Source organism: Neovison vison, chromosome 3 (genome assembly GCF_020171115.1).
Source record: "Neovison vison isolate M4711 chromosome 3, ASM_NN_V1, whole genome shotgun sequence".
In the NCBI taxonomy this organism is placed as follows: domain Eukaryota; kingdom Metazoa; phylum Chordata; class Mammalia; order Carnivora; family Mustelidae; genus Neogale; species Neogale vison.
In genome coordinates this window covers 196,869,760-196,895,226 of record NC_058093.1, presented here as the reverse complement: position 1 = coordinate 196,895,226, position 25,467 = coordinate 196,869,760, and the positions used below count along the sequence as shown (strand labels likewise).

At 45.2% G+C, this 25,467-nt stretch overlaps 1 protein-coding gene across 1 annotated transcript; it reads left to right on the top strand.

Annotated features, from left to right (window-relative positions):
* Nucleotides 1–106: 106 nt before the first annotated feature.
* VPS33A (VPS33A core subunit of CORVET and HOPS complexes) lies at nt 107–24,360 on the top strand. The gene is made up of 13 exons (XM_044243430.1): nt 107–253; nt 2,411–2,476; nt 2,925–3,052; nt 3,936–4,122; nt 10,970–11,086; nt 12,033–12,207; nt 13,056–13,249; nt 15,010–15,136; nt 15,979–16,046; nt 16,770–16,907; nt 18,787–18,924; nt 20,257–20,425; nt 21,452–24,360. Exons 1-13 carry the CDS (start codon nt 152–154, stop codon nt 21,631–21,633), a joined length of 1,791 nt encoding a protein of 596 aa, XP_044099365.1. The 5' UTR covers nt 107–151; the 3' UTR covers nt 21,634–24,360.
* The last annotated feature ends 1,107 nt before the right edge of the window (nt 24,361–25,467 follow it).

Sequence of the window (25,467 nt, the reverse complement as noted above, 5' to 3'; positions counted from 1 at the left end):
CAAACGGCAGGCGTAGGGCCAGGAAAGACCGCAGACGCAAACCCAATTCAGTTTCCGGGTTTGCGTGCTGTCAGCCGCCCCGGTCACGTGGCACTACGGTCACGTGACCGTGTACGTGGGGCCTCGCCGGGAAAAGGGGCGGTGGGGCAAGATGGCGGCGCACCTGTCCTACGGACGAGTGAACTTGAACGTGCTGCGCGAGGCGGTGCGTCGCGAGCTGCGCGAGTTCCTAGACAAGTGCGCCGGAAGCAAGGTGAGGGACGGGAGGCAGCGTCAGTGCTCTCCAGCCGCCAGTCCTGCCTGCCCTAATCTGGTTTCTGACTGCCTGAGCTCCAGGTGTATGAGGTCGCGGGGGCTTCCGAGGAGGGGAACAGGCCGGACCGGTGAGGCGGGGAGAGGGGCCTACTGGTAGGTCCGGAGACACACAGCTCGGAGTCGGCGTGGCATAGCATTTGTTTTATTGCAGCGCAGTAAGCCACTATGGTATCTCAGCTACCTGAAACAGTTGTGTCAGGTGCCCTTCATGTCCAGAGGTCCAGCAGGTCTGGTGCTCCTGAGATTAGGACGCGTGGGGCGGGCGCGGCCCAAGGACATAGACGGTCCCGTGTCCCTGCATTACAGCGTGTCGTTGTATATAGAACCATCGAAAGTCTCCGAAGCACCAGCGTTTTACAACCTGCTGCTCACACGGATTATGAAATAAATTATAGTTATTTGAGGTTTTACCGTGACCTTTCTGAGGATTGTTTCTTCTGTTAGACGTTTACGACCACCCAGTTTACAGCTGAATGAGAAATGGTAGATCAGGGACTTGGTAGGATTTCTTCTAAGTGGTGTCACCTTTCTCCACTTCCCTTCCCACTCCCCTCCTTAAGTAATTGGCAATACTACTCCGAAAAGAAAAGGAAAACTGGGGAGTCATTGAGAGAAAAAAAGCAGGCTAAGTCCTAGGTGCCCAGTTCAAGCTCAAGAAATGATACTGAAATCTGAATAAAATCATGGGTTGGATCAGTGTCAGTATCCTGGATATAATATTGTACTCTGGTTTTGCAAAATGTTACCACTGGGGGAAGCTGGGCAGAGCATACAAGGGCTCTCTGTATTATTTCTTGCAAGTAAATGTTAATCTACACTTATCTCGGTAAAAATTTCAGTTAAAAAATAGAAGAACGGCGGGGTTCCTGGGTAGCTCAGTCGTTAAGCCTCAGACTCTTGATTTTGGCTTAGGTCATGATCTCAGGGTTGTGAGAACGAGCCCCATGTGGAGCCTGCTTAAGGTTCTCTCTTCCTGGGGCACCTGCGTGGCTCAGTGGGTTAAAGCCTCTGCCTTCAGCTCAGGTCATGATCCCAGGGTCCTGGGATCAAGCCCCATATCGGGCTCTTGGCTCAGCAGGGAGCCTGCTTCCCTCTTTCTTTCTCTGCCTCTCTGCCTACTTGTGATCTCTGTCTGTCAAATAAATAAATAAAATCTTTTAAAAAAATTTCTCTCTTCTTCTTCCTCTGTCACTCCACCCACCTGGTATGTACCCTCTCTATTTTTTTTTTTTTAAAGCGGGGGAGGAAGAAATTACTCTGGGGATTAGCAGTAGAAAGGCCCATAAGGGCCCAGAGCAATGATTTGTGGGTCACTGAGTTCTAGGTTGGTCCCCCTATGCTATAGGTAAGGTCCAAGGTCCCTATGTGACCCTGGACATGGTACTTAAACTTCCCAAACCTTTTAAAACTTTTCTGTCAAAGTAAGATTTGTAATACCTATATCCAAGGTTTTAATTTTATGTAATTTGATTATACGACATTTCCATAGAAAATACTAGGTTGAACTGTTGCCATTAGCAGTTTCCGTCTCGTTCATTCTAATAATTAATACCATGACACAGATACACAACACACTATAGTTCCTTCTTTCTTCTGAGGACAGTGATTAAGTCTTAACTTCCCCATGACAACAATAGCGTCACTGCGGCCCCTATGTGGCTCAGTCTTTTAAGACTCCCAACTCCCGATATTAGCTCAGGTTGTGATAGGGTCATGGAATCTGGCTCCGTGTTGGGCCCCAGTTGGGCTCCGCACTCAGGGGAATCTGCTTGAGATTCTCTCTTTCCTTCTCCCTCTGCCCTTCCCTGAACACTCACTCACTCTCTGTCTTTCTCTCTCTCTAATAAATAAATCTTTAAACAAAACAAAACAAATCAAACAAAAACCCAGCAGTAGCATCACTTGTCCAGGGCTGGTTTTTCTTTAGACCTGTAAGATATGAATGTGGTTAGAGCCAATTAAAATTTTTGTTAATTCAGAGTTTGAAGCAAATATTCCTAGTACATATGACTGCTGTGTTTGTTTGTTTTTTTTGTTTTGTTTTGGTGAAATTCCTGATATTAACTATAACGAGAGTGTCCCTTCTATCCTATAGGCAATAGTTTGGGACGAGTACCTCACAGGACCATTTGGCCTGATTGCACAATATTCACTACTGAAGGTAAATAAGTTATTTGGGTTTTGTTCAGGAATTAATAATTCTAAGCTTTAGCAATAATAGGATTTTACATTTTCTCCTGAGTAATTGGCTGGCAAAGCTCTTTGGCCCTTAGAGACACTGATACTAATGCATGTCTAATATTCTTCATACAGTGATCCATTGGCCAGTGATTTTATGCTGATCCTAATTCTAGGGAAAATACTAGCCTTGTAGTAAGTGACCATTACCTAGTGTCACTAACAGTTTCTCGAATGAGAGTCATTTGAATTCAGGTTCAGTAGCAGTGACTTAATCCTGAAACTTTGTCCTTTATACATCTGGATTTGGGGAAACTAAATTTTGCTAATCAAGTAATGTCATTCGGCTGGGATTGTTACTGATGTTTGAGTCTGGATATGACAGGTATAGCTCAGGGTTTTGTTAACCTTTTGTGTGTGTGTTTTCCTAGGAACATGAAGTGGAAAAAATGTTCACTCTTAAAGGAAGTCGTTTGCCAGCAGCTGATGTCAAGAATATTATTTTTTTTGTCAGACCCAGGCTAGAACTGATGGATATAATTGCTGAAAATGTGCTCAGGTATCTCTCACAGCTTATGTTTGGTCCAAAAGCTGTCAGTCCTTCTCATGGTTTTAATGTTTTAACTCTTATGGGAGTTCCTCATCTTGTCAGTTCGGAGAAAGGTGGCCATTTAGAGAACAGGGCAGGCAGGAAAGAGCCAAAGAGGGCAAATGGGAAACTCGTGAAGTTGTTCAAACAGTTGGAGAAGGGGATCAAGATATAACCCCATTTTCTGGACAGCTAAAACTGGGACCTATACCAATAGAAAGGACTCTGATTACAAAACCAAAACTTCAGATGGTTATTTTTCAATACGCTCAGTATAGTGTGCTTGACTTTCATAAGCAAAGTAAGTACAAGCTGATTAAAATTTAATACTGCATCCAGTCTTTAAAGGAAGTTCTCAGCCCCGACTGCATTCTGTGGTACAGTTGATTGATGTGGCCCTTAAGATCTTAAAAGCATATGGGCTATTTTGGGAAGTCTGCTGTCAAGGAGACTAGACCTGGGAGTCAAGATTGATCTTTCATTTCCTGTAAGACTGTGTCACTGCGTTGGTGGGGTTAAAGAATCATTTGTTTTCAGTAAGACACGGATATCCTGTTTCAATAAACCTGAGAGCTTTAAAGCCCCACAGAAAGTTTAAGAGAAAGTTAGAAAATGCATCACGAAACCCTGGCTGTGAATCAATGACTCCTTCCCACGAGGGAAAGAGAGAGCAAAGGGGCAACTGTATAACAGTGTGTGAATCTGAAAGTCAGTATGTATATGTTTATCCAGCCAGCATTTATTTAGCGCCTGCTGTGTGCCGAGGCAGTGGTAAGGCTCTGGGAGTAAAATAAGTAAAATAGCCTATGACTTGTGGCTGCTCGTAAGCTAACCAGCATTACTTCATTTGCAGTGAAGACAGACGCGGTCCAACAAGAGATTTCCACATTTTGTTTGTGCCGCGACGTAGTTTACTGTGCGAACAGCGGTTGAAGGATCTGGGTGTTCTGGGATCCTTTATTCATCGGGACGAGTACAGCCTTGACCTCATTCCATTTGATGGGGATCTCTTATCCATGGAATCGGAGGGGGCATTCAAAGTAAGTACGACATTCTCCCTTTCAATGTCAGACTTCAGTTTTTGTCTTATTTATGGGCACGACAGTGTCAGCGATCCTGTTTTCATCTGCATTTCTGTGACTTCCGTGAAGCTGAGCCTCTTTCCATGTGTTTATTGACATTTAAGATTTTTTCCTCTTCGGAGATCGTTAGCTTGTTCATTTTTGTTGCCCATTTTTTTCTTTTTAAGGAATTCTTTATATACTGTGCTCATGGATCACTGTGGGTTACAGAAGCTGCAAGTATGTTCTCCCGATCTGTGGTTTTTGCATCTTTTTTATAATTTTTTTTACTTATACTTTATTATCTTTTCCTTTTAATATCTTTTTTTAACTTTTACTTATAAAATCTTTTATCACGTAGACATTTCCCATTATAAAGTGCTTTGCTTTATTTTTTTTTTTAGTAATGGCTTTATTGAGACCTAATTCACATGCCATAAAAATTTACCCTTTGTGGTGCACCAGTGTCCAGGGTGTTCATGGAATTGTGCACCCATCGCTGCGGTCTCATTGTGGACCATTTTTATCATCCCAGAAAGAAATCCTCTGCCCTTCAGCAGTCAGTCCTCCCCACCCCCACCCCCCACCGCCCCCAGCTACTGGCAATCACTAGTCCATTTCCATCTGTATGGATTTGCCTATTCTGGAGCTTTCTCATCAATGAAATCATACAACCTGTGGTCTTTTGTGTCTGGCCTCAGCATCATGTTCTCGAGGCTCGTCCATATTGTGGCAGGTATCAGTCCTTCCTTTCCTTTTATTGCCAAACGGTATTCTGTGGTAATGTCCTCCCGCATTTTGTTTAGCATTCATCTGGAGTGGACAGGTGATGATTTTTCATCTGTCGGCCATCATGATGATACCAACATTAATACGAGGTTTTCATTAACGTTAATACATGTGTGTTCCTTTCCCTTACCTATACCTAGAAGGGGAATCACAGGGTCATACGGTAAAGGTCTGTCCTCACCCATTTTCTGCTCCCACCAGAGAGAGATAAAGGTTCCAAACTTAAATTCTCACCAGCACATTGTTGTCTGTCTTTTTTTTTTTTTTTTAAAGATTTTATTTATTTATTTGACAGAGAGAGATCACAAGTAGGCAGAGAAGCAGGCAGAGAGAGAGAGAGGAGGAAGCAGGCTCCCTGCTGAGCAGAGAGCCCGATGTGGGACTCGATCCCAGGATCCCGAGATCATGACCTGAGCTGAAGGCAGCGGCTTAACCCACTGAGCCACCCAGGTGCCCCCACATTGTTGTCTGTCTTTTTGAAGTTCGTCATCCTGGAGAATGTGATGCATTTTCTCACTGTGGTTTTGATGTGCGTTTCCATAGGGACTAGTGATGTTGATCACCTTCTCGTGAGCTGCTTGGCCATTTGTATGGCTTCCTTTAAAGAAATGTCTGTTCTGGGGCACCTGGGTGGCTCAGTGGGTTAAGCCTCTGCCTTCGGCTCAGGTCATGATCTCAGGGTCCTAGGATGGAGCCCTCTGGGATCCCCTCTCTCTCTACCTGCCTCTCTACTTGTGATTTCTCTCTCTGTCAAATAAATAAATAAAATCTTAAAAAAAATAATAAATGTCTATTCTGATCCGTGGTGCATTTTTTTTAAAGCAGAATAGCTTATCTTCTCATGAGAAGAGTTGTAAGAACTCTGGAATGTTCTGGATGCAAGTTCTTTATTGGATTTACAATTTGCAAGTATTTTCTCCCATTCTGTGAGTATTTTTCACTTGGTAAAAGCGTTCTCTCCCAATACAAAAAAGCTTTTTCAACACAAAATTTTTCATTTTGAAGTTCAATTTATCTGTTTTTCCCTTTTGATGCTTCTGCTTTCAGTGTCCCATCTAAGAAATCGTTGCCTAACCCAGAGTAACAGATTGACACCTATGTTTTCTTCAAAGAGTTTTATGGTTTCATTCTTACATTAGGTCTTTGAGCTTCTTTAAGTTCCCTTTTATTTGATGTGAGTTGGGGATCCAGCTTCTCTGTTTGCATGTGGCTGTCCGTTGTTCAGCTCTGTTTGCCTGAAGGCAGAAGTTTCCTCATTAAATTGTCTTGGTGCCCTTGGTGTTGAAAATCAGTTGTCCATAAATATAAGTGTTTATTTCTTTTTTTTAAAGATTTTATTTATTTATTTGACAGAGATCACAAGTAGGCAGAGGCAGGCAGAGAGAGAGGGAGGAGGAAGCAGGCTCCCCGCTGAGCAGAGAGCCCAATGCAGGGCTCGATCCCAGGACCCTGGGATCATGAGCTAAGCTGAAGGCAGAGGCTTTAACCCACTGAGCCACCCAGGCGCCCCATAAGTGTTTATTTCTGATGTTCCGTTCTATTCCATTAATCACTATGCCTGTCCGTGGGGCAGTACCATACTCGGCTTTGTAGTAAGCTTTGACACTGAGAGATAGTCTTCCAAGTTAAAGTAGTTAAATTATCACTTTTATTCTTTTAGTTTGTGCTTTTTTTGAGTATTATTCATCTTTCTCCATCCTGAAGACATGGGAAATCTTTTATCTTCCTTCAAAAGTCTTGGAAGTTTTGGTTTTTTTGGGGGAAAAAAAAAGGTCAGGGCTTTAATCTAGCTTGAATTGTGTATTTGTGTGGTGTGAGGTAGAGGCTCATTTAATTTTTTCCAGGTGGGTAGCCAGTTGTTCCAGGCCTGGTTTTCTCTGCTGCTTATTTTCTGTGTTTATAGCAAATGTGCACGCGTTTGTTCTCCAGAATGGAGAGTTTTCTTGCAAATGTAATTTTATGTACTTGTTTTATTTACCTTTTTTTTTGGGGGGGGGGGAAGCAGGCTCCCCACTGAGCAGAGAGCCCAACATAGCACTCGATCCCAGGACCTGGGATCATGACCTGAGCCGAAGGCAGAGGCTTTAACTGACCAAGCTACCCAGGCGCCCCTCCTCCATCGTTTTAAATGATAAATATAAAATTTTCAACAAAAGTTGGGAGTTTGACAGGGAACACCCTTATATCCATCACCTTGACTGGAGTCACCATTTTGCTCCATCTGTTTCTTGCATAGCTGTACTGGTGTACCCACGTGTCATTAATTCACATCTCTGTAATTAATGCGAATTGCTAGCAGCTGAGGCAGACGTGTCCCAGCATGACAAGCCCTGTCCAGAGGAGAGATTTCCTGTTTGTTTTTCTGAACATTTGCAAAAAAAAAAAAAAATTTTCTGCTGGGAATTTCAAGCTCTTGGTTTTGCACGTTCACTTCAGATTTTGTTTAGAAATCAAAAGATTTTGTCTGGATGGTAAAGCTGAGAATTCCCCCTAATGCAAAATTCAACCCCAGTTTCTGATGGAATTGACGTAACTTTGCGTATTTATGTGATTTTAAACAATGAGTACAATTCAGTGGGTTTTGGCATCAGAAGGCACAGGTAGATCTTTCTGTGCTGTGGAAATGTGCTTAGGATCTTCTCCATCATTGTTCTGTATAAAAATGTGGGAATCAGAGTTCACCCCGTTGAAGGCTCAGTAATAGTGTTTAATGTGTCACGGCCTTCATGCGTATACATAAAAATCAGTGTATATAAACCTGTCTCGGGGCACCTGGGTGGCTCAGTGGGTTAGGTCGCTGCCTTCGGCTCAGGTCATGATCTCAGGGTCCTGGGATCGAGCCCCGCATCTGGCTCTCTGCTCAGCAGGGAGCCTGCTTCCCTCTCTCTCTGCCTGCCTCTCCATCTACTTGTGATCTCTCTCTATCAAATAAATAAATAAAATCTTTTAAAATAAATAAATAAATAAACCTGTCTCCTTTACAGAAACTGTGGGCTGTTCTATTATGTGGGCACGTGGGATTTGAAGGTCAAAAAGTATGTGTATTTAAATGTTAACAATATTAGCATCTGTCCCTCCCCAAAGGTCCTTCTGGCTTAAAACTCCACAAGTGCACAATAGAGTTGGGATATTAACACAAATAACCCCAACGACGCTTATGTTAGAGCAAAAAATTCAAGATTAATATGTGTTTTTAACTTTTAAATCTTTTTTAAAAGATAGCCTTATAAAAGGAATGTCTGGGGAGCCTGGGTGGGTCCTTCGGTTGAGCATCCAACTCTTGATTTCGGCTCAGGACGTGATCTCAGGGTCATGAGATCAAGGTCCGCATCAGGCTCTGTGCTCTGGTGGGGTGGGGTGTGATGTTGGGGTGTCTGCTGGAGATGCTCCCTCTCCCTCTGCCCCTACTCCCACGCTCGCTCACTTGCTCTTTATCTAAAATAAAAATAAGTAAATGTTAAAAAAACAGAATGTCTGTAGTAATACAACTTTTTTTTTAAAGATTTTATTTATTTATTTGACAGAAATCACAAGTAGGCAGAGAGGCAGGCAGAGAGAGAGAGAGGGAAGCAGGCTCCCCGCTGAGCAGAGAGCCCGACGCAGGACTCGATCCCAGGACCCTGAGATCATGACCCGAGCCGAAGGCAGCGGCTTAACCCACTGAGCCACCCAGGCGCCCGTAATACAACTTTTTAAATTTAAAATTATTTGAATGCTGGGCACCTCGCTGGCTTGGTTTGTAGAGCACACAACTCTTGATCTTGGGATTGTGGCTTTGAGTCCCATACTGGGTGTAGAGATTACTTAAAAATAGAGTCTTAGGGGCGCCTGGGTGACTCAGTGGGTTAAAGCCTTCGACTCAGTTCAAAATCTCAGGGTCCTGGGATCGAGCCCCGAATCAGGCTCTCTCTGCTCAGTGGGAAGCCTGCTTCCCCCTACCCGCCCCCCCGCTTGTCTCTCTGCCTACTTGTAATCTCTGTCTGTCAAATAAATAAATAAAATCTTAAAAAAAAAATAGGGGCACCTGGGTGGCTCAGTGGGTTAAAGCCTCTGCTTTCGGCTCAGGTCATGATCCCGGTGTCCTGGGATTGAGCCTCACATCGGGCTCTCTGCTCAGCGGGAAGCCCGCTTCCTCCTCTCTGCCTACTTGTGATCTCTGTCTAATAAATTTTTTTTTTAAAAATCTAAAAAAAAGGGGCGCCTGGGTGGCTCAGTGGGTTAAGCCGCTGCCTTCGGCTCAGGTCATGATCTCAGAGTCCTGGGATCGAGTCCCGCATCGGGCTCTCTGCTCAGCAGGGAGCCTGCTTCCCCCTCTCTCTCTCTGCCTGCCTCTCTGCCTACTTGTGATTTCTCTCTGTCAAATAAATAAATAAAATCTTTTAAAAAAAAAAAAAATCTAAAAAAAAATAATAGAGTTTTAAAGGAGCATCTTGGTGGCTCGCTCAGTTGGCTAAGCGTCTGTCTGCGTTCGGCTCAGGTAGTGATCTTGGGGGTCCTGGGATCGAGCCCCATGTCAGGTCTCCTGCTCAGCGGGGAGTCTGCTTTTCCCTCTTCCTCGGCCCTCCCCCTCACTCACTTGTGCGCTCTCTCTCTCTCTCTCTCTCTCAAATAAATAAATAAAATCTTTAAAAAATAATAATATGAATACTGTTTTGAGAGATGTTCCCTAATACTTTTTTTCTTGAATTTTTGTCTTACTTCTGCTCCTGTCAGGGGTTTTAAGTAATTTTGCCAGAAAGCGTGTCTTAGATTTTTTTTTTCACCTTCCTATTTGGCTCTTCCAGACTTAGAAGAGCCATCCTCGAGCACTGCTTCCATTGGTGACCAGACAGTCCTCACAGTGTCTTCAGGGGACAGCCCTCCTTCCTCCCAGGGGCGGAGCGCCCGAGTGCTCCTCTCTATCTTCCCTAATCCCTCTGGTATTAGTTAGGCTAGACACGTTGGGTGGGTGGGTGGGTGGAGGGCGCAGGAGTCTGGTGCAATGTACCATTTTGACTTATTTCTTTTGGAGGGGGAAGGGCAGAGGGAAAGGGAGAGAGAGAGAATCTTAATGAAGCAGGTTCCACACACCAGCACAGAGCCTGACATATGGGACTTGATCTCACAACCCGGAGATCCTGACCTGAGCCGAAATCCAGAGTCGGACGCTTAACCAACTGAGCCCCCCAGGCCCTCATGTACCATTTGACTTGGGAGCAGATGATGATTGTGAAAAACAGCTAAACATTTACAAATAATAAAAGCTAACATTTATTAAGCACTTACTGTATGTTTTGAGTGCTGGGATTTAATGTTTTACATGCATTTTCTTCATTTACTCCTTACACTATGTAGAATGTACTCCCTTCTACAGGTGAGAAAATTGAGGCACACAGAGGTTATCTGACCGGCCGAGGGAGCCGCTGGGAAGTGGTACAGAGCGGCTCAGATCAAGGCGACCTGAGTCAGTGTTAGAACTGAACATTTCCCCTCTCGCTTCCCAACTGGCTTTGTGTGTATTTTGCTGGCCTTGACAAAATGGACCTCATGTATCTTATAAAGTAAAATGTATTTTCTGAAAATGAGTTCATGCTCTAAAAATTGTTCAGCTTCGTTTTTTGTCAGTGTATGTGAGATCTCATGTTTGTCAGAACTGCTGAATGTTCTGTTGTGCGGTCCTCTGGCACTTTGGGGGTCAAATAATGTGTGCCTCTGTGGGGATTAGCATGTGGCCTTTCCAGAATGCCCTTCTATTCTCCTTGTCCATCTTCGTTAATCAGTTTACTTGAGAGTTGATAAGTAAGAAGAATTGCTGTGCTTGGTGAATACTTTCCTTCCAGAAGGTTCTGCCAGTTGCTTCCACAGCTACATCCCAGTGGCATAGCTGTTGGCCTCATATTCTCGACCGCCAGATAGCAGCTTGACAAGACGGTCTTGCGTCCCCAGCTTTCCAGGCAAAGTGGGAAATAAAGGGGAAGTCCCAGGGCCAGACAGAGGCAGGCACCCAGCACACGCCCAGGGACAGGGGCCTAACAGGAACCACCCTTTCTCCCCGCAGGAGTGCTACCTGGAGAGTGACCAGACGAGCCTCTACCACGCAGCCAAGGGGCTGATGACCCTGCAGGCTCTGTACGGGACAATCCCCCAGATCTTTGGGAAAGGAGAGTGTGCCAGGGTAAGAAGCGGTGCATGTTTCTACGGTGAAGGAAGGGTGCCCTGGTACCCAGAAAGGGAGAGATGGAAAGCTATATACGAACAAGTACAGCCAATCCTATTTATTTCTGAATTCACCTAATTGCTGAAATGTACATGTAACCCCAAATTGATATTCGCAGTGTTTTGCGGCCACATCAAGAGTGGCAAAAATTTGAGTGGCCCGCTGTGCGTGTTCCCAGCTGACGTCCTTGCAAAAGCAGTGCTTGCCCTCTTGTTTTGGCTCTCGGGCTATAAACAAGTGTCCTTTTTGGCCCTTATGTAGTGTCATGCATTACTTAACACCATGTTTTTTGCATTTTTGTGCTTTCTGTTGGTGATTTCCCTGTTGCACAGGGCCCCGAGGGTGGGTCATGCGGCACTGCCCGTGTCCCCCCACTCAGGAGGCTTGCAGTGCCGTGGTTGGGCCTTACCAAGAGGAGGATGCCGTGTTGGCTCAGCTTCCTGCAGGCCGGAGTGATGGTGCTGTTGGCTCAGAGTTCATTGTTGGTGACTCAACAATCTGTAGGAAATAGTGTCTTTTTAAATAGAAGCACATGGAAAACAAGCTTGCCCACTGATGAGTCAGTAGAAGTGTTGTGACCAGAGGCTCACCAGAGCCTAACCCTGTGTTTCCCCTTGGAGCAGAGGCTCCGTATGCACCGAGTCAGCGCTCATGGTGGCTTTACAGAGGTCTCGTGAATAACAAGTTCCCACCTCGCTGAGTGGTGGCAGCCATCGGCGTGCGTGCACATATGGGAGTGGATGGTCAGCAGACACTTTTCTCTAACTGCTGATTTCTGATCAGTTTCACCCTTCCACAGTTTCCCTCCTTTTACATTTTTTTGATTGTCTTTCTGTTTTTAGCTACATTTTAAAATCTGCTGCTTCCCAGAAAGGTCCCACCTGATCTAATGTTTTGTTTCCAGCAAGTGGCCAATATGATGATCAGGATGAAGAGAGAGTTTACAGGAAGCCAAAATTCAATATTTCCTGTTTTTGATAATCTCTTGTTGCTCGATCGAAATGTGGACTTATTGACGCCTCTTGCCACTCAGCTTACGTATGAAGGACTCATTGATGAAATTTATGGCATTCAGAACAGTAAGTAAAGTGACATCTGTGTTTCCTGAAAGGTCAATGGATAAAAATATTCAAAAGGGCGTTTTTTGAGGGGAGGGGGTTTCGTTTTTGGGGGGTTTTCTTTGAGATGTTTTCTTTGCACATTAATCAGAAGCTATTTGAGAATATGCAATTCTGACTTCTGGCTTTTGGACACCAGATTAAACAAAAATCCGGCAAAAACTGGTGGTGTTGGTCCCACGGAGGCTGGCCGGATACTTAGTGTGCCAGACTCTGCTTGTCCCTGTGGGCAGTGACCCTCAGTAGATACAGATGGCACCGCGGTGTGGAGAAGGCTGACCCTTGGGGCTGGCACTTGTTGGGAAAGCTTGTTGGAGAGGCCGTATTTGCACTGCATTTGGTGAAGGGTGGGCGGAGAAACCACAGTGAGGGGCAGGCCGAGTCAGAAACGCAGGGATGCCGTGGAGATCACAGTGCGACGTATCCTGGGAAGGGCCGACACTTGACGTTGGGGACACCAGATGGAAGATTGGGGAGGTCTGATAGCGTTTAGGTGGGACAGATCATTAGGTCCAAGGTCAGAGACATGTTGGTTTGGCTTTGGCCCACACCATAGGCTTGTTTATTTCTATAGCATTTTAAATTTAGAAATGTTTAATAATAATCCTAATAATAATCCAGATATATTTCTTTTGCCATCAAAGTCTACTTTTTGGAAGAATAAAAACCTCAGTATTATATGCCATTTGTTTCCTGAAGCTGGCTTATTTGTCTCCTGAGTTGGAAAATCCTATTTTGTGCCCAGGCACCTGATCTGTTACTTCAGTAAATGCACACAGGACCTTGCCCCCTTCCACTGTCGTTCCCAGGTTATGTGAAATTACCTCCGGAGAAATTTGCCCCAAAGAAACAGGGTGATGGTGGGAAAGAGCTCCCCACGGAAGCAAAGAAACTTCAGCTGAATTCCGCAGAGGAGCTCTATGCTGAGATCCGAGACAAAAACTTCAACGCAGTGGGCTCCGTGCTTAGCAAGAAAGCAAAGGTGATCTCCGCAGCGTTTGAGGTGAGGCTGTTTGGGTTTTGCCGCTGGTCGCAGGCTGGACTGCCCTCCCCCAAGGGGAGGAAGAGCCTCAGGGCGTCTGTGCAGGGGCACGTTTCCCTCCTAAAGACCTGGGGCTCCCTAGGGTTTCTTTTGGGACCTGTTCCCAGACCCGCGACAACGTGGTCCGTTTGCTCCTTCCTGGTGGGGCGGCCAGAGCACTGCTTGCACTTTACAGCTTCCCGTCTTAGATATTTTTTTACCTTTTCTTTTTCGTTGTTTCCTACCTCCCTCATGAGGAGGCCAGCTGTACTATAAATAAAAGATCCTCCAGAATAGAGCTCATGGTCAAGGGGGACAGCGCAAGGACCCCGTGGAGGTGGTGGGTGACAATGAGGTAGGCTGTTCATTATCACCTCCCGCCCCCTCCTTTACTCTTGGGTAAGCTCACTTCCAAAACAGGGAAGTTCAGTAACATGATAAACTCTACTTAGACTTTGGAAACGTAAACTGGGAGAATTTTTGAAAACTAATGTTTCACCACGTCTGTATTTCTAGATTTCATCTTTCTGACGGATTATATTTGTTCATTGATTTTCATATTTCTTTTTTTTTTTTTAAGATTTTTATTTATTTATTTGACAAAGAGAGAGAGGGAACACAAGCAGGGGGAGCGGGAGAGGAAGAAGCAGGCTCCCCACTGAGCAGAGAGCCTGATTTGGGACTCGATCCCAGGACCCTGGGATCATGACCTGAGCTGAAGGCAGCCGCTTAATGACTGAGCCACCCAGGTGTCCGATTTTCACATTTCTGAAGTTACATTTTGTTTACGTGATTAAATTTTGCCAAAAAAAAAAAAAAAATCCCATCACTAAGCGAGGTTTACTTTGTTCATGGACAATATTCAGGATTGAGACTCAGCGGTAAGAATGCATCTTTTTTGTCTTTTTATAGAGGATACTTTTTGCTGTTTACGTTTCCCTCTTAACGTAATGTTTTTGTTTTTTATTCGGAAGTGTTTGTGGGTAACCTAATAGTGCCCCCACAAATACTCAGATGCCCCCGAATGCCAGTCACAAAGGGAGCCCGGGCACAGGAGGAGAAAACCTCACACACTTACTCTCTGAAAACTACTAACACAGTAGTTAGGCACCATGAACTCATCTCTATTTCTCTTATAACTTCAGAGCTGGGTTTGGCCTGATTTATTTGCATTCTTTTTCTCACGCTGATATAAGTCGTACATCCCATGAGCGAGACACAGAGAGAGCACTTAAAAATAAAATACCTTGGGGGCACCTGGGCGGCTCAGTGGGTTAAGCCTCTGCCTTCAGCTCAGGTCATGATCTCAGGGTCCTGGGATCGAGCCCCGCATTGGGCTCTCTGCTCAGTGGGGAGCCTGCTTCCCCATCTCTCTCTCTGCCTGCCTCTCTGCCTACTTGTGATCTCTCTCTGTCAAATAAATAAAATCTTCTAAAAAAAAAAAAAATAAAATATCTTCTGGGCACCTGGGTGACTCAGTGGATTGAGCGTCTGCCTTCAGCTCAGATCGTGGTCCAGCTCAGATCGTGGTCCTGGAGTCCCAGGATCAAGCCCTGCTTCGGGTTCCCTGCTCAGTGGGGAGTCTGCTTCTGCCTCTCCCTCTGCCTCTTACTCCACTTGTGCGCGTGCACACTCTGTCTCGAAGAAATAAAATCTTGAAAAAAAAAAAAAGTCTTTAAAAAATTAATAAATAAAATCTCCCCCCTGCTTGATGGGTCTGCCAAACGTTTCCTCCATTTCAGGAGCGGCACAACGCTAAGACCGTTGGGGAGATCAAGCAGTTTGTTTCCCAGCTGCCCCACATGCAAGCAGCAAGGGGCTCACTTGCAAACCACACCTCGATTGCTGAGTTAATCAAGGATGTTACCAGTGAGTATCCTTGGAGGGATGATTTTCATCGGGGCTGATTTTCATACGCACTGACGCCAGGGTCACAGGCGCCACGATACCTCCTTGGGAAAGGCAGCTCTCTGTGAACATTGTCATTCTCAGTGTTAAAAATTAAGTGTTCGCATGTCCATAGTTAAATGTGTCTCATTTGTGGTTAGCTCATTTTCTTCCCATTGTTAATATCATCCTAAAACAAAATATTTGGAAAAGCGGTAAGAGGAAAAAACTCTTCTGTAAGTTTGCCACCATAGTGAGGCTCCTTTTTGTCTAGTTATTTTCTCTCTTGTTAAGGGTTTTTTAATCAGACCAATGTGATATTTCTGGTTTTGTTTTTTGTTTTTCCCTTGAAAACTTCCTGCAGAATTGGTAGAGAGATCATACATTGAGTATTTTGAAAGCGCTCAGAAGATGTATATTAAACCAAAGACAAGTTTACTCACAAAACATGGGGGCCGTGTATTATGAAGTCTTCGGTCCTTTGTTTTCATGTTAATAGAAAGCAGTTAAAATTGGGTTGAATTTGATGATGGTTGTGAGTTGCTAGGGAGATGGGCTTTCCCTGGTACCGAGGCAAAATTCTTAGGATCTGTGTTGAGTCCTAAGGGCCCCAAAGGGGTCAGCTACATCTCGCTGTAATTTAGGAGCACAAGGTCGTAGGGTTTTCCGTGTTTAGAAGATTGTTTTCAGATGACAGTTTGAGCCTTTTGCTTGCTTGTTTTTTGCACGTCTTGTTTCTTAATTATCTTCTGTGTCGGAAAGTACACTGCTCAAACCAACATTTACTTAATTTCTAAGTTGCATATTTGCTGATTACATTTCAGCTTCTGAAGACTTCTTTGATAAACTAACAGCAGAACAGGAGTTTATGTCCGGAGTAGACACTGATAAGGTATGTGAACAAAACAACTGAGAAATCATCGGTGATTTCTCAAACATACGATTATAGGTAGAATAGCAACGGTGTTGATTGCCGTGCCTTGCCGAGGCATTTTTAAGAGCAAGTGCAGAATGTGAAAGTCTAAGTTTCTTCATGTCACAGTTAGCAAGGCGCTTTCCAGCCCCTGAAACCAGCCGTCTTTGAGGCCTGTCATAGTTAAATGAAGATATTTGCTTTCTGAGGGAACTGCTCATGTAGTTCCTTTAAAGATCTAACTCTGTTAATACATTTAAATTCATTCAGTTTCTGGAAATTTCCTATTCTCTAGAAAATCTCCTATTTTCCAAGAAAGTGCCTATTACTATTACGCATGGTCACACATGCCCTAGACATCCTCCCAGAAGGCTGGCTGCTGTGCCAGCATGGGCAGTTGCATTGCCGGAGTGTGTCCTCCACTTTGAAAAATAATCCTAGGGGCCCCTGGGTGGCTCAGTGGGTTAAACCTCTGCCTTTGGCTCAGGTCATGATCTCAGGGTCCTGGGATTGAGCCCCGCATCGGGCTCTCTGCTCAGCAGGGAGTCTGCTTCCTCCTCTCTCTCTGCCTGCCTCTCTGCCTGCTTGTCATCTCTCTCTGTCAAATAAATAAATAAAATTTAAAAAAAAAATCCTAAAATCCAAGTTCCTTGGGCCCCCAAACCGGATGCCGGATTACATACCTGTGTGTTTTGTTTCCAGGTCAATAGTTACATTGAAGACTGTATTGCCCAAAAGCACCCACTGATCAAGGTGTTAAGACTGGTTTGTCTCCAGTCCGTGTGCAACAGTGGACTCAAACAAAAAGTTCTGGATTATTACAAAAGAGAAATTCTCCAGGTCGGTAGCTTTCAAATGACTTAATCTTTTCAAAAAAATACTGCTTAAAGCTCCTGTTTTGGTATACTGTTTCCACTGTCTTAAATTTTTTTTAACACCCAGAGCGGGGGTTGTCCTTGGTATTGGTCACTGTTTACTGTTTTTGCATCACAATAACAGCTAAGGTTTATTGAGCATTTACTATGTACCAGGCTCTAGTAAAAGAGCTTTATTGTATTCATTTGTTTAATCCTCACTACAGTCCTGTGAGTTAGATACTGTTATCAACCCTATTTTATGGATGAAAAAAACTGAGGCACAGGGTCGTTCTGTATCTTGCCCAAGGTCACCCGGCTAGTGAGGGGCAGAGCCAGTGCCAAGCCCAGGGAACTGGGGTCTGGCGCCCTTGCTCTTACCCAGATTGCATTTGATGGAGGAAAGGACATCTTTGCAAATTTTCTGATATGATCCCTTAGCAGACATACTTAAGCCCATTTTACTTCATGATTAGGAAAAGGCCACCATTATTTTAAAAATTCTCCCCTGTTTGGATGTGTCTCCTGTAGTATTTATTTGCTATCACCAGGCACAGTTAAAATCATTATGATTGAAACTAAGTGCTCAAATTTTTTTTATATTGTTTTAAAATTACACAGATGACACATGCATTTTCATCCTATAAGATTCAGATAAGGCGAAGTGTCCAGGAGCAACACGTGGTCCTCCCCGCGCCCCACTCCCGCCCCCATCGCCCTCCCCAGACAGGACCCGGGGCCGCAGTTAGGTTATGCGCCTCCAGACTCCCTTGTTTGCATTTATGGACAAAGAATATTCACTCTCACTGACTCTGGGGGGGACTGGCTGGGTCCATGTCCCGGCTCTGTTACTGAGTAGCTGTGTGACCTTGGGCAAGTTATGTAAACGTCTCTGTCAGATGGAGACAGTAGTACCACCCAGCCCGTCGGGTTCTAATAAAGACACAGAGTTGGTGCGTGTGACACCCTTACAGCAGACACTGCCCCACACACGGAAGTGTTATGTAAGCGCTGGCTATTACTGTATCTTTAATTTTTTTTAAAAGATTATTTATTTATGTATTTGACAAAGGGAGAGATCACAAGTGGCAGAGAGAAGAGGGGAAGCAGGCTCCCCACTGAGCAGAGAGCCCGATGTGGGGCTTGATCCCAGGACCCTGAGACCATGACCTGAGCTGAAGGCAGAGACTTTATTTAACCCACTGAGCCACCCAGGCGCCCCTTTACTCTATCTTTTTAAAAACAGAAAGAAAGTCCTCCTGTATATAGTATTCTATTACTGTATTTTTTTGTCCTTGAGAATATATCCAGGGGCACCTGGGTGGTACTGCCCGTTGAGCACCCGATTCTTGGTTTCAGCCGAGGCTGTGATCGCAGGGTCCTGAGATGGATGTGGGGCTCCGTGCGCAGCGGGGCGTCTGCTTGACATTCTCTCTCCCTCTCCTATGTCCCTCCCTCTGCTCATGTACACATGCACTCTCTCTCTCTCAAGTAAATAATTTTTTTAAAAAAAGAGTGTATTCAGATCTTCCTCATCAGGATGTATCGATGTGCCTCATTCTTTTTTTAAATATCAAATTATATCACACTTAAAACATTTATTATTTATTCGATGCTCCCTTAAGTTGGGTCTATAAATTCTGACTTTAAAGGAAAAACTTGAACTTGGTCTTTGAAGCAGGGAGCTGGTTAATTGTGACGAGCCGGCAGGTCGCACGCTCCACGCGGCCGCCGTGCCCGTAGACAGCCCATGGACTTGGGGTCCCAGCATACAAACGAAATCCGTTTGTTGGAAGTGCACTTTTTAGAAAGTGGCAGAAACTCTTTTCCTGCTCTGACTTCTGTCCGAACCACTCGCCTTGCAGACGTACGGCTATGAGCACATACTGACCTTGTACAACCTAGAGAAGGTTGGCCTGCTGAAACCACAGACGGGGGGCAGAAACAATTACCCAACCATCCGGAAAACGCTACGCCTCTGGATGGATGATGTGAACGAGCAGGTGAGACACGCCCCTCCTCTTTAGCTCAGTTTACCTCCTGGTACCAGCCTGGGCCCGAGGGCAAGGAGAGGGAACTGCCGCAGAAATCCGTTCCAGAACCTGGAGAGAAGAGCTGTGTGGAGAGGCCATCTGACAAGACGAGGGATGAGAGCCCTCTGGCCCAGAGGCACAGCCCGCCTCCAGCAGTGTGGCAGAAGGAAGCCAGGGCCGTCAACCCGACCCCTCGTGCTGGCCACTCTCCAGGTTCCATCTGGTGCCTCCCATTGGCCAACCCAAAGAGAGCCTACAGGTTCGCCTCCTGGACACAGAGCACCAAGGTGGGGGAGTGAGGAGGCAGAAGGATCTGGAAAATGTCCAGCACGTGTGGTAAAAATGTTGGCCGTACAGAAGTAAGGCAAACAGTGAAAAGTCCGGTTCCCTCCACATCTCACCCTGGTTTTCCCTCAGAAGGAACCGCTGTAATCAGTTTATCTGTCCTTCCAGGAAGGTTCTGTGTCTCTACAGACCTTTTAACATAAATGATGCATATTTATACCATTGGCCTCCAAAGTAGAGTGCACGTTGCCTTACATTTGTTGTTGATTCCAGTTTTTCTAAATTTCTTATTTTCTCTTTTGGTCTTTCATAGGAACTTAATCAGGCTGCCTCCTACAACAAAAGCTAATTATTAAAAGTGGCAGAATCGGATTATCTTCCCCCTCGGGGGCAGAATATACATACTCTTAATTTCTATATTGTACAGCGTAATAACAATATATGAGTTCCCCTCTCTTCACTGTTCTGACCTGCCTCTCCCTACCCAACCCAGCTACCACTTAACACCACATCTCGAAGATCCTTTTGTGATCTATCTCATTCTTTTTTGTAAGTTTTTTTTTTTAATTGCTGCATAGTGGTTTTGCAGCTAAACCTTAATTTATGATGTAACAGATTTCTCTTGATAGAAATTCAGGTACTTCCCAGTCTTTTGCTAGTACGCACGGAGTTGCGGTTAATACATCGGGCTTTGGTCTCTTCCTGTGGACGAGCCCTTCTGTCAGAGAAAAGCCCAAAAGCAGAACGCCTGGCTTCCAGGGTCATGCGCGTCATCACTTGGCTAGAGAGTGCCGGCTTTCCCTTTAAGAAGTTTCTTGCCAAAAGCAGATAACAGCATTTCATGGTCAGTGCCTCGAGGTGCTTTGAGTTCAAAGCTAACCTCCGGACGTTGCGGAGTTCAGTTGTGTTTCTGCCTTCAAAGCCAAATCACTGAATTTTGGGTTACCCAAAAGGCCGCTGCTCAGTGGCTCTGCGTCTCTGTAGCTACAGACTTTCACCCCTCTCATGATTTCACAGAATCCCACGGACATATCGTATGTGTACAGTGGTTATGCCCCTCTAAGCGTGCGCCTGGCACAGCTCCTCTCACGGCCTGGCTGGCGCAGCATCGAGGAAGTCCTCCGCATACTCCCAGGGCCCCACTTCGAAGAACGGCAGCCCTTGCCCACGGGACTGCAAAAGAAACGTAAGTCTGTGGCCAGTCTCCGTAGAGAATTAACGTGCTGCTGGTGTGGTTTTCGTGGATTGTGCAGTTGCTTTGTAAAGTACATTTGTAAGGTATTTGTAGGATTCAGGGTCCGGTAACCTCTTTTGCTAGTTGCTAAGGTGCAGTGTAATCTCTAGAACCCAGCATTCCCTCAGGAGAGCAGCTTTCAACTGCTGAGTTGAGGATCTCAGGAGCTCGAAAAAACATTGAGATCAAAATCGCATTCCTGAGTTTCAAAGGAGCTGTCTGTACATACCAAGACACAGTTAACTGCTTTTTCTTATATATGATGCTTTTTTTAAATTAAAGATTTATTTATTTTAGAGAGAGAGGGAGAGCAAGCACGGGAAGAGGCAGAGGGAGAGGGGGAAAGCAGATTCCCTCCTGGGCTCAGAACCCGACTCAGGGCCCAATCCCAGGACCCTGAGATCACGACCTGAGTGGAAGGCAGACACTTAACCGATTGAGCCGCCCAGGCACCCCCAATGATGCAGGTTTTTTAAAAGATTTATTTATTTTTAGAGCGAGCACACGTGAGAGAGCAAGTGGTAGGAGGGGCAGAGGGAGAGAACCTATAAGCAGAGTCCCTGCTGAGCACAGAGCCCAGCTCTGGGGCTTGATCCCATGACCCATGAGGTCATGACCTGAGCCAAAACCAGGAGTTGGGTGCCTGACCGACTGAGTACCCAGGCACCCCCATGATGCAGTTTTTTAGTTTAGTTTTTTTGTTTGTTTGTTTAAGATTTTATTTATTTATTTGACAGAGAGAGACACAGCGAGAGACCGAACACAAGCAGGGAGAGTGGGAGAAGGAGAAGCACACGTCCCACTGAGCAGGGAGCCCGACAAGGGGCTCAATCCCAGGACCCCAGGATCATGACCTGAGCCAAAGGCAGATGCTTAACTCAATGAGCTGCCCAGGCACCCATGATGCAGTTTTTTAAGACGTGGTAGGAGAAGCGTCCATAATAAATAATTGTTTTTTCTGAAATGTTTCCCTTTCAGGTCAACCAGGGGAAAACCGAGTCACTCTGATATTTTTCCTCGGGGGAGTAACCTTTGCCGAAATCGCTGCGTTGCGATTTCTGTCGCAGCTGGAAGATGGAGGTACAGAATACGTCATTGCCACCACGAAGCTAATGAATGGGGCCAGCTGGATAGAGTCTCTAATGGAAAAACCCTTCTAGGGGGATCAGAGTCGACTTGAGTGAACTACAAAATAAACTGCTCCTTTGGAGAAGCCGCCAAACGGAAGTGAAACCCCACTGAAAAATGACTGGAGAATACAGAATTTACTTCGGGGGTCATCTTCTTCAATGACACTAGTTTCTCCTTTCTGCTTCTCTTTCGTGTTTCTAATTTCTTGAAGAAAAAAGAAGAGAATCCACCTGGCTCCCAGAAACACCAGTTGTTAATGTTCTAAGCTCGGGGTCTTCCTTAGAGACCCTGCAAACGTATTAAGGACAGTGGGGACAGATAATCTCATACAGCTGCGCAAATGAGGTCGTTCGTAACATAGGAAGGTGGAGACTGGGCTGAAGATGAAAAGTAGAACGTCTCACCCCTAATGGACAGGAATTTCTGGAATGCACGTCAGGTCTGGGGCGGTAGCTAGGCAATGGAGCAGGAGCTGTCCCTGTCAGTGAGTTGAGATCTCTTTGTCCTGCAGATTAGGCCACATTCTGTTTGGTGGTTGTGAGCCCCTGTCTTAGGTGATCCCTAAGGCAAGTGTTGATTCCTTCTTCTTCTCAGTCTTCTGCTCCTATAAAGCAAGAGGCGTGGAGATTTCTCCAAATCAAAGTTCGTCAGCTGTCTGACCACCTAGGTTTCTGTGGGTCTCATACTTGTCAAGGGCTTTTTACGTCAAAGAACGTGAGGTTGGGGAGCCGCTGCCTGAGAATTTTCTTAGACGCTATTCAGACGCTTTCTGAGCATGCGTGTTGTTCCCAGTGTTGCCGAGGTAGATGCCTCCGCCCAGGCGTTGGTTTTCTTCCCCATCCATCGTGGGCCCCAGCACCAGTGAGCAGCAGCGACTCCTGCTTCTTCGGCATTTGGCGACGCCACCTGCACGGTAGCTGTTGCACATCCTTCTCTACACTCAGCCTCTTGCGTCTGTTTTGCTCGGAAACATACAGCTCCGCTGCAAGCCCTGGTCCAGTGACCTCTGCCTCCTCTGGTGCAGCTCGTCCATGACCTTGGCGTCCAGCAGTCGCAGCTGCTCCTCCTGCAAGGGATGGTTAGCTTGTGGGACAGAGGGACAGGGTGTTGGTTGAGAGGCTGGAAACCTGCGTGTGTTCCTGCCTCCCTCCTGCTCCGTCCCAGCATCTGGAAGTTAAATCCAAGAACGGGACCAAATGGATGGCTTCATAGCCCTTGCCCAATCTCCCCTTTGTGGGGGGATCAAGGTCAGCATCCTTCCTCCGGGGAGGTGTGGCTTCTGTTGTTTCTCAGTAACCACACAGGTTTTCTGCTCATTTTGTTCTGTTAGTGAAATTCTGGTAGCACAATGCACGCTGTGAGTGAAAGAGAAATTCTACAAAAAAGATCTCTGTAAGAATGAGGAGCAGAAGAGGTCCTATTTAAAAGATCTCCTTCTCATGCATTCTACTTGGCCTTGACATTCAGTATTTGGAAAAGGGTCTTTAAAAAAACCAGGTCTGTTATAGAAAATCTGTTTTCAAATACTCGTTATCCCAGGGAGATTCGTTTTATACCTTCCAAGCCCCAGCTGTTGTCAGCCTCAGCCGCTTAGAGAACGAAATCCACCTTGTCCCTCAATGTCTTTGGCTCACGGGATTCAGTTCAAGTCTGGTCAGATCTCCTTGGCCGGGGTTTTTGTTCTGTGAACAGACCCTCAGTTGTGTCTCATGTGTCGACATTCACTCTTGACTCTGTACTCGCTTGCTCAGAGGATAGTTAGGTCGGCTCTTAAAATGCATTCAGCAGACAACTTAAAAACATCAATTGCTTCATTTGTATGCAAATAGAAAGTGCTGGATAATTATATATTATACGCCTTTGTGTGAGTTCACTTAATCCTTGAAGCAGCCTCTGTCTCAAAGGAGTATGCCCTTACTGGGAAAGGGTATGTGAATGGTACATTTATTCCTAGAGAGGGTGGATTGTTTACATCATGTCTGGACTTTTGTCTAGCTAGGTAGACAGTTCTGCCTCCCCAGAAACTCCAGAAAAAAGAAGTCTACATAGATAAAGAAGTCTGCATAGGCACTATCCTGTGTCTTGCTATATACTTTTGAGTTTTAGCCAACAGAAAAGTATTTGAGTTGTGGTTCAACTGTAGAACAAAAGAATACAGGCATACTGAGAGATACTTGGCTTTGGTTCCAGAGCACCCCAATAGAGTGTCGAAATTAAGTAAGGTGAGTGGATGTTTTGGTTTCCCAGTGCATATAAAAATTATGTTTACACTGTCCTGTAGCCTCTTAAGTGTGCAAAAGCATTGTGTCCAAAAAAAAGTATATTGCTTTATTAAAGAATTTGGCTACAAAATGCTCACCATCATCTGAGCTTTCAGTGAATTAATAATCCCTGGTCACAGTCCACCATGACGAATATAATAATAATGGAAAAGCTTGAGATAGGAGAATTACCAGAATGTGACAAAGTAAGCAAATGCTGTTGGGAAGACGGCGCTCACAGACTTTTTCAGCACAGGATTGCCACACATCTTCAATTTTTAAAAACCACACTGTCTGCAAAGTGCAGTAACATGAGGTGTGTCTCAAATGGTTAAAAGGAGGAATATGAAAAATAGCACATTTAATTCTTGAAGAGCACTGGGAAGGTTTGGCACTCTGGCTCTGCCGTCCCGAGAAATGGATTACAGTTAACCGTGACCTGCTGGTCTGCCTCTTGTTCTCAGTTGTACATTAAAGATTGGCCTGTCACCAGGAGGAAGTGTCTGTATTCAGCAGAAATTCAAGAAGAAATTTTTTTTAAAAAATTACCAAGTGAACGGAGTGTGTAAAGCCGATAGGTAGAGGGACTGTGGTAAAATAAAGATGGCGGGTCGCACAAGTGCAGCATCCCATAGACTGATCCGTGGAGAGTCGGAATTCTGCTCTTTGGCCAGATGTATTACACGCAGTCAGAGGCTGAATAATCTGCCACAGAAAATAGAGGACGCCTTTTTGTCTGCCAGTGATCTAAGAAAAAGGCAATAATGTAAACTTTCTCAGTTGCTCTTATTTGGAAATGAATGCCTGTGAATTTTAAGCCATGTAATGTTTCTTAGCTTCGGTTGCTGCGTTGGGGACTGGAGTCTGCAGAGCCTGGAACACCTAAGTGCTCCGAGACATCCATCTGAAGGACATGGGAGTGAAAGCGGACCGAACTGTGCCTGCTTTAGTAGCCTCTCTTCTTCGTCTGTTGCTCTGGGGTGGGCTGAGGGTATAAATCTTAGCCATACTTTCTTTCCTATGCCTAGGCAAGACACACAAGCCCTTCAGATGACCAATTCTCTGGGGGAGCAATTACTACTCACTGGCTTCCTGAGCAGCTTGATAATGTTCCGCTCCTGTTTTCAGCAGGGCTGCGGCCGAGGCAATGATTTGATCATAACGGACCCTGATTAGATTAAGGAGCCATTTGCTTCTGGATGATGATGTTGATAAAAAAGGGTTGATGTCCACACTCCCTGCTATTTTAAAGGTCAAAAAAAAAAAAAACCAAACCAGTCTTTAATCACAAACTTACAACAAAAAGCAAAATAATCTGAAGCAGCATAAAGTTTGTGCTTTTTCTTCATTGTTACATCTGGGAAAGGGTCTGTTCTTTACTTGCCGAAACCCTAACTGGCTCTTTTTGCATCAGTCCTGGGAGTTGAAATTGGGAGTGGGCTCACTGGGACGGTGCCTGTACAGTGTCTCGCTAAACTGCTAAACTCAGTCAGTTAGAATCAAGCACTCAGGAGCTCTTGGTTTTCCAAGCTCCTGTTTCTCACATACATGCATACGTGCATGCTCACGCGTGTTTTTAAGATAACAGCCCTTGCTGTAGTT

Coding starts and splice junctions, on each gene's coding strand:
- VPS33A (XM_044243430.1), top strand. CDS start 152: ATGGCGGCGCACCTGTCCTACGGACGAGTGAACTTGAACGTGCTGCGC. Junction 254..2,410: donor ACAAGTGCGCCGGAAGCAAG/GTGAGGGACGGG, acceptor TCTATCCTATAG/GCAATAGTTTGGGACGAGTA. Junction 3,053..3,935: donor ATTGCTGAAAATGTGCTCAG/GTATCTCTCACA, acceptor CTTCATTTGCAG/TGAAGACAGACGCGGTCCAA.